The sequence below is a fragment of the Lycorma delicatula genome, chromosome 2 (genome assembly GCF_047948215.1).
Source record: "Lycorma delicatula isolate Av1 chromosome 2, ASM4794821v1, whole genome shotgun sequence".
Lineage (NCBI taxonomy): Eukaryota > Metazoa > Arthropoda > Insecta > Hemiptera > Fulgoridae > Lycorma > Lycorma delicatula.
In genome coordinates, this window is record NC_134456.1 from 186,006,889 (window position 1) to 186,019,833 (window position 12,945).

The following is a 12,945-nucleotide window of genomic DNA, read 5'->3' on the forward strand; positions in this document are numbered from 1 at the left end:
AGAAAAATATTACAAAGGTAAATGGAGTAATATTATGCTATCAAAATACTACTTAATTTGAGATGATTGAAATTAATTTGAGATGTATGTGAGACTAAATATGAAAAAAGGAAAAGGATGAAAAAAATTCTATTACAGATCTGTAATGTGCACAAAAAATCAATGTAGTATACAGAAACTTTAAAAAAAAATTATATATAATAATTCTTTTCTGGCTTTACTTGACCGTAATAAATTCCACTTTGCCTTCTTTTTACAAGCATGTTGTATAAGAGATATCTCAGACCAAAGTTGGTCCTCTGAGAGAAAGAGAGTGTACACTATTAGTTTATGTCCGTATTTGCTATTCATCTAGATGTCTTTCTTACAAAGACCGTTTCAAATACATTCATGTGGTTTATTCATTATCAAATTCATTACAATGATTACCTAAGAAAACCTATACTTACTGAAAAGTTTCAGTATGTTGATTATAATAAGTAGTTGATATACTAAATTAATTGTAACTTTAATGGGTAAATTGTGAAAGTTTTCAGGTTCCTAGAACTAATAAAAGTTACACTCATCAAAGCTGTCCTCATCAATAAATCAAACAATTTGTTGAAAATTAATAATGACTAAACAAAATTATAAAAACAAGGTTAAATCTTTTTTAAGTTACACCTACTTTCTTTATTTTATTACAAAACAATTTATTAATGATCAATTTGCTGATTATAATGATACATAGATGTAAAAATATTAACAAATTGTACTATTATAAGTATCTGTAAAATTATATTATACATTAAATAACTCTTTATTTTCTACTGTACAGAAAAATAAATTTTACAGTGTTGCATGCACATTATAAGATGTGTATAATTTATTCCATTTCTAAAATTATCTTATTATTAATCAATCTTTCATTATATGTAGAGGCTGCCAAATTTCTTGACTAAAAGCAATTTATTCAAGGTAAAAATATTACACAAGTTTATTTTTCTCTTAAATATACTATTACAAAGATACTATAGGAATATAGAAAAATTTTCTACACTTTTTCATTAATTTTAAAATACTTCTAAGTAGATAGCATTGCTGATATACAACAGATGTTTTTACTTTTCTTTGTACATATAATTGTGATTCCATTATTTTAATGTCACTGTTATTTAGTAATGCAGAATAATGCCATTTATTTTATAAGCAGTTTTTGTATTTTTATACATCTGTTTGAAGACAGAAATTGAAAACTTCCTGCAGTGATAAATACTGTATTATGTTTGTTACTATTCTTAAACATATGTGTTATGAATAAGAAAGTAAGAAACCTTTTGGCTATAAAAGTTTTGTTTGAAGATCAATTTTCATAGTATTTTTAAGATAATTCTAAAATTTATTCTAAATGAATTATTCTTATATATTTATTTAGGAGAAAAAATTTTATTGTGCTTTGGAAAATTATGTCAAGTTGTTTGTTGTTCAAACATGCTAGCCATGTAGGTGTTCTTTTCCCAAGAGATAATTATCTATAAATATATTATTCGCACTCATGTTATTTTTATTACTACTTCTTTGATCATTAAATAAAGAACTGTATGAAATGATTTTGGTTCCTTAAAGAGAAAAAACTATATAGTTTAGGAGCAATAATGGATAAAGGCAAGGCAAAACCTTATATACATAAGTAGCTAAATATTTACAGCTGAAATATTTTAAAATGTATAATCTTAAAATAATAATAATATGCAAGAATATTATTCTGATAATTTCTGTCATACAATTAACAGTATAAATGAAATTAAATGATCACATTTAATAGAATATTGTATGATTCACTCTATCTTTTTAAGAAAACCAAAATTGTTTTTACAGTTCTTTCTTTATTTAATGCTCAAAGAAATAGTAATAAAGATAAAATGAGTATCAACAAAAGATTTATAGATAATTAGTATAGTACTATAATATATTTTATGAAGTAAAAAAAAAAAACTCATTGAAACAGTAAAATGTTTTTATGAATTATAAGTTAAAAAATTAAGATGTTGTTTTTATGAATAATAAAGGAACATCATACTTTATATATAATAAATATAATAAGTATAATAATAAATAAATATAATATATAAGTAGAGGAGTATAATTACACGTAATTATTTAATTTCATTTATACTGTTATTTGGATGGCAGATCTTTTCAATATAATATTACTGATAATATATTTGCAAGACACTTTAATTTAAAGTGCATCTTGCATTCTGCTTCTAAACTTTGAACGCAATCTTTCAATAGGTGAAGTACCTTTTAATTGTTGTTGATAGTTATATTCTTGTCTTTGTGGAGTAGCACCTAATAAAAACATAAGAATGTTAACAATAATAATAATAATAATTAAAATTTGATACACTTATTCATAATGCTAAAATTATACTATCCAAATTCAGTGTTGAAAATTCTTTAAGTGTATACTTGTATTGATTGATGTGAGGAAATTTTTTATAATTTTTATTATCTATTCTAGAATTATTAACTTAAGAAACATTAAAATAAGTAAAAACAGATAAAACTGTTAATAACATAATCCAATTCTGGAACCAGCAAAAATGATTATTCTTTCATTTCTTACTATTTAGTATGAATATACTATTTTAATAAACACTGTTTATTACATTTCCCATTGATTATAGTGAAAGGTGTTCCCAATGGCTAGAGACCATTGGGAAGACCTAAACTTACATGAGAATATTTGAATAGTAACTATGAGTTGGGATCATCAAAGTAGACATTGGGGGGAAAAAGAGTGAGACAATGCACTGTTCATTTGGCCATCTAAGTAAGTCTGAGCTTTCTACACACAGCCTAAGTAAATGTATTTTGAAGAGTATAAAACTTTAAACAGAGTAATCCAGTGATTCCCAAACTATGCACCACGGTTCCCCAGGGGTTACAGCCTTTTCACAGGGGTGCCATGAAATATTGCAAAAGCTTCACAATTACTTGAACCAAGACATTTATTAATTTAATGTTAATAAAATAAAAAAATAATGAAGGTACACGAGTATTATTTATTTTATCTCTTACTTACGAGTAGCCATACTTTTACTTAGGGTAGGGCACCATGGAAATATTTTAATTGAAAAAGGGCGCCACAACTCGGAAAAGTTTGGGAACTATTGGAGTAATCTAAACCTCATTCTACCCAGATCGTCTACTTATTTAATTTAAATAAAATAAGAATGTTTATGTCCTGCCCTTATGACTGCAAAGTAATCATGACTCATTTCAAGACCACTTGAATGTCTGCATGACATCATCATTACGGGTTACACAGTGAATTAATAATTTTTTTTTAATAATGAAAGTGTCACTCCACCTCAGATTTATAAAATACTTAAAAATCAGACTAGAGATAAGTCACTATGTATGAATTTTGCAAATCATTCAGAGAGAATTTGGAGAGTTCAAAATGTACAGAATTGCTTATCAGCAAAGACCTTAGAAAACGTAGACAAATAAACTGAAGTTGATAAGTTTATTTGAGAGAAAATCTGCAAATTACTTGAAGGAATGTCTGAAAAACCTTTGGAAGCATAGCTATGAAATTCTTATTTACATTTGAAAACCCCTCCTCCTCATATTTATGATAAGTCTTATCTAATTCGAGAAAAATGGTTATTTTGCTAGGTGACTGCTGAACAAAGGCTACTTTTAGGTCTTATTAATAATTTTAAGTGAAATTAATAATGTTTCTTACAAGAGTAATAAAAAAATTTAATGTAATTATCTGGAGATAACTAAATCAACTTTGCTTAGTCCCAATTATTTATATATCAGAAGGATGAATTTTTTTCAATGTATTTATTGAGTACATTTATCTATCTTTCTTAGCTTTATCATAACTAAATCACATGTTGACATGTTTTGGACATATTCCACTTTCAAAACTCGCTGTACTGGCACTTCTCCTTTGTAAGGCTTTATGTAGTGTTAGGTCAAGCTCTTTAACCCACTCAAATCGCACACATCTGGCTAGTCTTTCTTCCTGTTCTTTGTTATCTGTTGGTTATGCTCAATCTATTTATTTTATAATTACCTACTTTCTGTTCTGAGCAAATTAAGATTTTTAAATAAAACATTCACTTGATTATTAATCTGTTCATTTATAATTGTTTTTCCACTATTTTTAATTTAAAAATTTCTAAATTTTAAAAATATTAAACTTTTCCTTTTATACAATTTTGAATTGATTTCATTAAATCTTTCATTTTCAATAGTATCATAATAGTACAGTAGATATATCCTTCTTTTATTAAATGTGTTGCATAGTTAGAATTTTCATATTTAAAAAATCTTGTACATTTGTTAAATCTTAATTTTAACTTTCTTTCTGTTTGTTCAATAAACATTGTGTCGCTGTTACATTTTATTTTGTATATATCATTACTGATATAAATAACTTTTTCTTCTATCTTATTAAAAATCTTTAAAGCATATTATTTGCATTTACAGCCATTTTTATATTATGCTTATTGAAAAATTGTTTGATCAGGAAAACCTCTTTTCCTGTAAATGTTAATTTAGCCCATTTATAAGTTTCGTTTTTGTTTATAATTTTTTTTAGCTCTGCTTCTTTTATTTTTAATCATTACTTTTTTATATCAATTATTTTATACTGCATGTGTTTAATTTTTTTTGTATGCTAGTTTCATTAATGAAAATCATGTATCTCAGAGTTGCCAATTTATGCTCCATTGGATGATTTGAGTTGTAAGTTATTTTGTTATCAGTATAAGTTTCTTTTCTGTATATTTTTAAATTTTAACTATTAATTTCTGTTTCCAGGTTATTAATATCATTGCCTCACTTAATCTTCTTTCCAAAATTTTAATAGTTTCTTTTACTGGTATAGATGGATATAAATTTTCTGTCAAACAATACAATCCTGCAATTTTCTTTAATTCTTACATTTCAAATGAATTTTTTACTATATATAGGTTTTTTAATATTCCCATATTTTTCAACATCTTTTCTAGTTATTTTGCTAATTTATATGCCAGTGCACTTGTGTAATTTATAACACGTCTTATCGAATAATCCTTCTTATGAATTTGAACTTTTACTCTCTAAACTGGTAAACCGGGACTCACATTAATGTATTTGTAACCATTCTCACCAATTAAGTTTTTATATTCTTTTATAATTTCATTAAGATACACTTTGGTTTTATTTTTATTTTCTACTGTACACTGCGTTTTATTTAGATCTTTGCTATTTCTGTTGTTCTCTTTCTTAATAATTATTGCATTTCCTTTATCTGCTTTTAGAAGTAAGGTATCGTTTTCTTTTAATTTATTTTTTACTTTTTCCGCTATTTTGTCTTTCTTTATATTTATTTTGTTTTTATTATTTAATCCTTTTCTAATAGATTTTAATATTAATTCTGTTTGATGATTTAAAATTAAGATTTACCAAACATATGAGATCTTTTAAGCATAGAAAACAGGATTCTAACTACACAATAATTTTTAAATTAAAAAATAATGGATTAACAAATTAAATTAAAGAATAATAAGCGGATGTTTTATTTAAAAATCTTAATTTGCTCATTACAGGAAATAGATAATTATAAAATAAACAGATAAAACATGACCAATAGATAATAAAGAACAGGAAGGACTAGCCAGATAATGTGTACGATATGAGTAGGTTAAGGGAGAAGTGTCACACAAAGAAGTGTTACTACAGTGAGTTTTGAGAATGAAATATATCCAAAATGCATTAACATGTGATTTAGTTATGACAAAGCTAGGAAAGGTAGATAAATGTACTCAATGTAAGAATTATGATCTTAGCAGAAAATGAGTATATTTAATAATAGAAAATAGCATTCCTGGACACAGTAAAGGCATATATTAGCGTGGATAGGGAAGTTGTGTTGCAGGTGTTAGACGAAAGCAATGTGAATAAAGCGGACATCTAGATAGTTAAAGGTATCTGTGAGGGGAGCAAGAGTTGTGTCACGACAAGATAGCAAAGGTTAGATCGGTTTGAAGTAGAGATTGGATTGAGACAAAGAAGTGTCTCCACTTTTGTTTATAATTACTGTTTACGCCATTGCGTAAAGTTGCGTTTATTCCAATAAAGTCAAGGTTATGGTCTTGTAGTTTACAGGCTTGGTAAATTTATTTTGCATTTGTAAGGCTTATCATACGTGTATTTTTTTAAAATAGGTTGTTTGGGTTTGTTTTCGATATCAATTTCTCTCAGGCTCCAGTTTGACTTACTGTTGCATCATCATATTGGTGTCAACGTATTTCATATCTCGCATTATTTATTGCTGTATAGTCTTAATATATACATTATTCTTAAGTGTTTTTTATTCTCACCAATTTCAATATTGTCATAGTTCCTAGAAGTCTATTTCTCTTTGTCTGCCCTGATGTCATATCTTCAAATTGTATGTATTCTTTAGTGGTCTGCTTACTTGTAAATTATTTTTATTTTGTCTTCGTTTCCGAATTCCACACGTTTTCTCTAATCGTTCTCATACTAACACTTAGACACTACTCTTGTTGCCAATACACACTCTCTTAGGTCTGCCTAGGTTTGGTTTCCCCCTCTTTTCACTCACGCCATTTTTTTCGGCAGAGTAGATCAGACTTTCACCATGTGCGGTCGACTGTGACCTCTCTCTCTCTCATAATTAATGTTTTTAAATACTTTCGTCGTCTTCGTACTCTCATAAACGTTGTGGTATTTCTTTGTCTAAATATTCTCTAGTTCTACTCGTCAGTGTTTCATGATTTCACCGATCTCTATGTTTTGTTTTGCCTCGTTTCTTTGTTAAGTTAATCTTCAAATTCAGTATATTACGTCTCTCTTGAAAGTGCTTCAATCGCTACAAACTGCCAATTCTACCGACGCCAAATCTTCTCCAGCTGCTGATTACATTTTTCATCGATGCAAATTCTCTCCAAACTCGTTACTACATATCTGAGGTGCTACGTAATTATTCAACTTCTAATCACAAATTGTTACCTCTGTTATTTTTGATTCGCCATTACAGACTACGCCAAGGATAAACCGTATGTATATGTGCACTTTAATTTCCCGAGTTCATTTTTTACCAATATTCGTGTGTTATTAAGGGATGTTCAAATCCTTTATTATTATTTATAGTAAACAGTTACGCTATTAGTAAAATTTGTGAAACATTCAGTTAATCGTATATTATGCATTTCAATTTCAAGGTTGGTTTAAAAAACCATTTATTCACTTAAGTGCAGTCACGACACGTGGCTTAGATAAGGTTATGTTATTATTTTATGTGCAGCTTATTTTACGTGCTTACTTATTACAATTTGTTTTTATTGTAATTAACTCTATCATTTAATCTTGTAACTTGTTAATTGCCGAGATTAATTCTTATCTATTCATGAACCGAATTCATATTACTTCTTCTTCTATTAATCTAAAGAAAATTACTCCTGATGTGAATTTATGTTTTTGGACTTTGTAATTTCATGTTTTCAAGAAAACTTATTTTCTAAAATGAACTCTATTTATGTTTACTTATTTCAATTTGATTATTGTAATTAACCTTTTTTTATACTGGAATATTATCGTGGCCTTTTTTCTATACTAAACTAGAATTACATGTTTTAATTATTTAATGTTAAGTTTGATGATGTTCATAATTCAGAAAAGACCAGTGCCAATAATAAGATTTACTGTAGTTTATTTGTCTAAGTTAATGACATTTGTTCATTGCTAATTTTTCAATATTACAGGATATGTCAGTAATGCAATAGTTTTCCAGTTACACTATTTTTATTGATGTTATGTTTTTAAGTATCTAATTGTAAAAAAGGTGTCTTATATTCCTTTGTTTTTTCAGGCTTTGTTTAATTGTAGATTCTCAAAACTATTATTTGAAAAATGTTTCTTTTCTGTATTTGTTATGTATTATTAAGTATTATTAAGTTATGTTTATTTCATAATTTCTTTTAATTTTTTAAGGTTATGATTTAACATAAGTTCAGTTGTTTTCTTTCTAGTTACAGTCCAATTTCTTCTGGAAAATACGAGCTGTGCGTTCTTTTATTTTTGTTAGCTTTACTCAACAATTACTATGGATGGAATTTTTAAGAAAGTTAAAAAAGAAACAGCAGAAGGAATGAGCAACTTGCTACTTGCAGACGACCTGGTTATATGGGTGAGGGGGGACGTAGTCTGAAAGGGATAGTATGCACAAATAAACGTGTGGATTGAAGAAATTCAGAAATGTGGTATGCAGTTTAGTGTTGAGAAGAGTACAGTGATTATGCAAGACAAAAAAAAATGAAATTAAATGGACATAACTCTGAATGGTAGAAAAACAGTAAGAATAAAATAGCTTACTTATCTGGGAACAGTTTTTTCTGAGGATGGGAGAATGGTTAGAGGAATAAGGACAAGAGTGAAAAAACTAAACATAAAGGCAAGTGGATTTTATCAGTGTAAATCTGGTCTGGAACAACGAGGTAGCTTTGCAATGTAAGAGTTATCCGTAAAGCATACTTTGTACAAATTCTTACCTATGCAGCAGAAACTTGGACAGGTGGTAAAAAGATGGAGCGGAGGGTTGAGTACAGACATCAGAAATGAAATTCAAGAGAAGCATGCTAGGGAAGACAAGAAGGGATAGGGTAAGAAGCAGTATGATTAGAGAGGAACTGTAACTGGGAAGCCTTGTTGAGTCGATTGGAAGATCAAAGCTCAGGTGGTTTGGACATTTTGAAAGAACAGATGAGGAAAGAAAACCAAGCAGGATGATGAATACAGATGAAACAAGTAGAAGTAGAAGGAGAAATGGATAAACACTGTGATTGAGGAAGTACACAAGAGAGGGGATATGGTGAGAGTAATAGAAGAGAGATGGATCGAGGCATATGGAGAAATTTTATAGAAAGCCCACCTTGAAAAAACTTTGACTAAAGGGAACTGTGAAAATGATGATGAATAGAAAATATTTTCTGAATAATATCAGGCCCATGGTTGCTGCTACCAGTGTTTGTCTTTGTTATGACAAAATTGTAAATATTCACAGAGTACTACGAATTAAATCTTTTATTTATACAATTTGGTGACAAGTTAATGTCATGAGAAAAGCAGACCTACTGGTCTTCCTTTCTAGGCTGCAATGTAAATAAAGGAGTGTTAAGGAGGATGGGGAAAATATGTGAAAGTATGGATACATTTATTACTAATTACCTTTTCTTTTGACTGTACAATTTTATTAACCTCATGTAATTACTGTTTAACAATTTTGATTCAGATTCTGTGTAGATAAATAGTACTTGTGTGTCTACTAAACTGTAAAATTGCACTTTTATTAGGCCATCCTGGAAATTGTGTATTATTTAGACTAATCTTTTGTTTATTCAAATTTGGTATTGCACGTATATTAATATAGATACTTTAATATTAATTATATATATACAGTAGCATGCAAATTAACACAGATGTTTTGTGATAAAAAGTAATTTTATTTAGAAAAAAATTCATACCTGTACAATTAGTGAATATCCAATTATTAATATGTGCTACTTCATTCTTAATCACTTCACAATTCAGCATCAATTCAACAAGTACATAACACATTTTTTTACAGATATTATTGCTTTAGTGAGGTAAATTTTTGTTGTACAATTCATTTTTGAGGTACTTTTTTGACTATTGCCCAAAGATTTTCAATTTGGTTTTAAGACTGGGGAGTTATCTGCCCACAGGAGCACTTTAATGTTTTGTTCTTTGAAAACTTTTACTACTTTAACAGTATGGCAAGGCACCAAATCTTGTTGAAACACTGTTGCCTTGTGAGAATTTGTGTCACAAACCTTTCCTTCATAATCTTTATATATCCATCACTTTTCAATTAACCACCTACTGATAGTAATGAATAAGTACTTTCAAATGTGAAACAACCCCAAACATTTTTTTTTAGGGATGTTTAACTGATTATTGGACATAAGCCAGTGATGTATTTTCATCTGATACTTTTCTAACATGAAACCTTGGGCCCCTGAACAAAACATATTTTTCCAGTCTTCTTTGGTCCAGTTAGTATGTGCTTTGGCCTACAAGAACCTTTTTTTTACAAATTGATGGTTTTAAAATCTGTTTTTTAGCTGGCTGACAAGCTTTCCATCCAGCTGTAAGAAATCAACGTTCAACAGTTGTCAATGTTAATCTGTTCTGCTGACTGCTAATTCTTGATTTAGGTCCACAGCAGATAATTTTGGATTAAGTTCACTTTTTCTCATTAATAAGCGTTCCTGTGTTGTGAATAGTTTTTCTTTTACAGCTAAATTTGCCTTTCCTTCAAAGTGAAAAGGAGCCAGTTTCTTTAAATTGTTTTAGAATAGTCCAACCACTGCCCATAGTACAACCTGGAAGCTATTCATCATTGTGTCATATTGGTATGCTCAGAAACAGTTTTCAAATGATTTCTTGGAGTTATGACCATTATTGCATATTTAAGACACAGAACAAAAGATATGAAAATATAAGTTTGTAATAAAAAATGAAATAACTCGTAAAACACTGTCTACAATGAAAATTGCTAAATAACCAAATAACAGTAACCTCACATTACAGACAGCTTAAAGAATGGGTGTGATCAAGCAGTGTTGTCACAATATAGAAATAAACGAAACATTTCCTGTGTTCAGATTAATTTGCAAGCTACTGTATATATATATATATATATATATATATATATAAATAAGAATATCACTGAACCTTTATTGTATGAATTCATAAAATAAAGAAGCATCATTTCTCACCTGTGGAAGTGTCATCTTTCAAGTAATAAATAAAATTACTCAAAATATCCTTCTGATGTTTAATATGTGATTCTAAATCAGTCTTCTGATTATCCATTAATTTAGCATTATCAGAAATAATACCCTTAAACTTTTCAGAAATTTCATCATGTGCTGTCACAGTATTCTGTACAAATGTCTCAAATTTCTTTTGTTCATCCAACACATCTTCTGTAACATCCTAAAAAAATAATTTTTTTTTTATTAATATAACACTAACTCAAACAAAGAATTGGCATATCAGTCTCATTTGTTTCATTTATAGACTATGCCAATAATTCTTTTAACATTTTTATTGCAACACATTTACATAGTATATGTACATTCACTGAAAAATCAACTAAAATTCAAAAACTCATAGAAAAATGGAGACAGATTTTTCTATGTAGCAGAAATTGTTGAGTGCTGTATTGTAAAAATAAACACATGCAGAGCATGAAATTGTTGGTCTCTACCAGCAGATTGATGGTACCAGAAGATCCTAGGACGATAATAGACATGGCATGGAGTGGTTGCCTTCCTGCCTACAGCATGATGTTGATAACATCAAATGCATTAATAAAAAAAACCAAAAAAACAGATGCTACTGTTCCTATAAGATGGAGACTTCTCAAACCATGTTTCTTGAAGCTGGGTTGCTAAATGAAGTAATTTTCCTACTTCATATCATATCATATAAATTCTTCTTCATGTCATATCAATTGTTTTCAGTGTAAAGAAAAATCTAATCTGTTCTTAAAGCAAGAACAGGTTTTTATCACTAGATGTATACAGTTTTTAAAAAAATTTGATGATAATCTTCATTATCTCTACATAATTTCTTCAGATTATTACCATTTTATATTACTGGATATAGACCATTTGAAATGAAGTTTCCAGAGATCACAGAACACATCAATCTTGAATGTGAAGTCTTTGCTCAAAGGCACTTCAATATCTTTAGAGCATGTCTCTGGAAGATATGAAAATCTCTAATTTAGTCAGGAAATTCTGTTTGGTAAAAGAAATAAAGGTGGAAAAATGTGGCTTCTTTAGGACTATAAAAAAAGCACACTTTCTGAAAAAAAAGCATCTTGTCAAAAAAGGATAGTTGTTTGCTGCTTTACACTATCTACTTCCATCTTTTAATGGCTTCACGTGAAAATTTGGGTGGCCATAGAAATTGTGAAGAGGTAGGGATGCCAAGGAATTTGGGATGCAGTTTTGAGCCAAGCCTGTACTAGAGCGGAACGGTGATCGCAATGCATTGGTTCTAAATTTTGAACAGTTGCCCATCTGCCGCCTGCGGAGGAGGCTTTACAGCCTCACAATGGAAGCATGACAGCAAGAATGGCATGCCACAACTAAAATAGGTCCTTGTATAGATGTATACAGGACTTGGGGGGATGGTACGCCTCAAGTTCATTTTTAAGAGCAGCGGGAGCCCAAGTGCTCTCCAACCAGGTGAATTTGAACCAATATTTGTTTCAGTTCCACCTGGCAACTGTGCATCTAGGGGGAGGTGCGGTCGAACGAAAATATGATGTTCGATTGCCCAGGGGGGGAGACTCAGACCACCCCAGAACTTAAGAGGTCAAGGGGAATATTAACCACTCATAAATGGCGACTCAATGTGGCTTGAGCTGCATTTTCGGACCGTGTAGGAGTTCCTTGATGTCATTGCTTTGTTCAACCAGCATCAGTAGTTTAAGGATATAAGACTTCTACAACTTCTTGTTGTAGGAAGCTACCCTTGAGAAATGGTTGGCCACTGGTCAAATATTGCTCAAGTGCTGTAATATGGTGGACAGGTACTTGCTGGCATTCAGTGATCTTGGTATGACAGCAAATTGCATAAATTTTAACTTAATGACAAGTCATATATTTTAGTATATAGAAGGGGTGTGCCTACCCATTTCAGTAATGTTACTTCATTTTCATTAATAAACTTGACACGGGATCTTAAGATTGGTTAAAACCATTTTAGGAAGTAACAAGTACCTGATATCAGATTGCCAGGAATTTAGCAAATAATGTAGGTTAGTATCAGGGGAAAATCCATTTTGTATTATACTACACTGTAAAACACACAAAAGCTGTACCACATCAAAAGTTACCA

General features: G+C 29.5%; 1 protein-coding gene across 1 annotated transcript in view; it reads right to left on the minus strand.

The window, feature by feature from the left end:
• Window positions 1-693: 693 nt before the first annotated feature.
• Window positions 694-12,945, minus strand: part of LOC142319507 (kinesin-like protein KIF11) — an 87,420-nt gene continuing 75,168 nt past the window's right edge. The window contains exons 16-17 of the mRNA XM_075356858.1: window positions 10,809-11,028; window positions 694-2,331 (exon numbers count right to left, since the gene is read on the minus strand). Coding sequence (XP_075212973.1) covers window positions 2,222-2,331; window positions 10,809-11,028 — 330 coding nt within the window. The 3' untranslated portion in view covers window positions 694-2,221. The remainder of the gene's footprint in view (window positions 2,332-10,808; window positions 11,029-12,945) is intronic.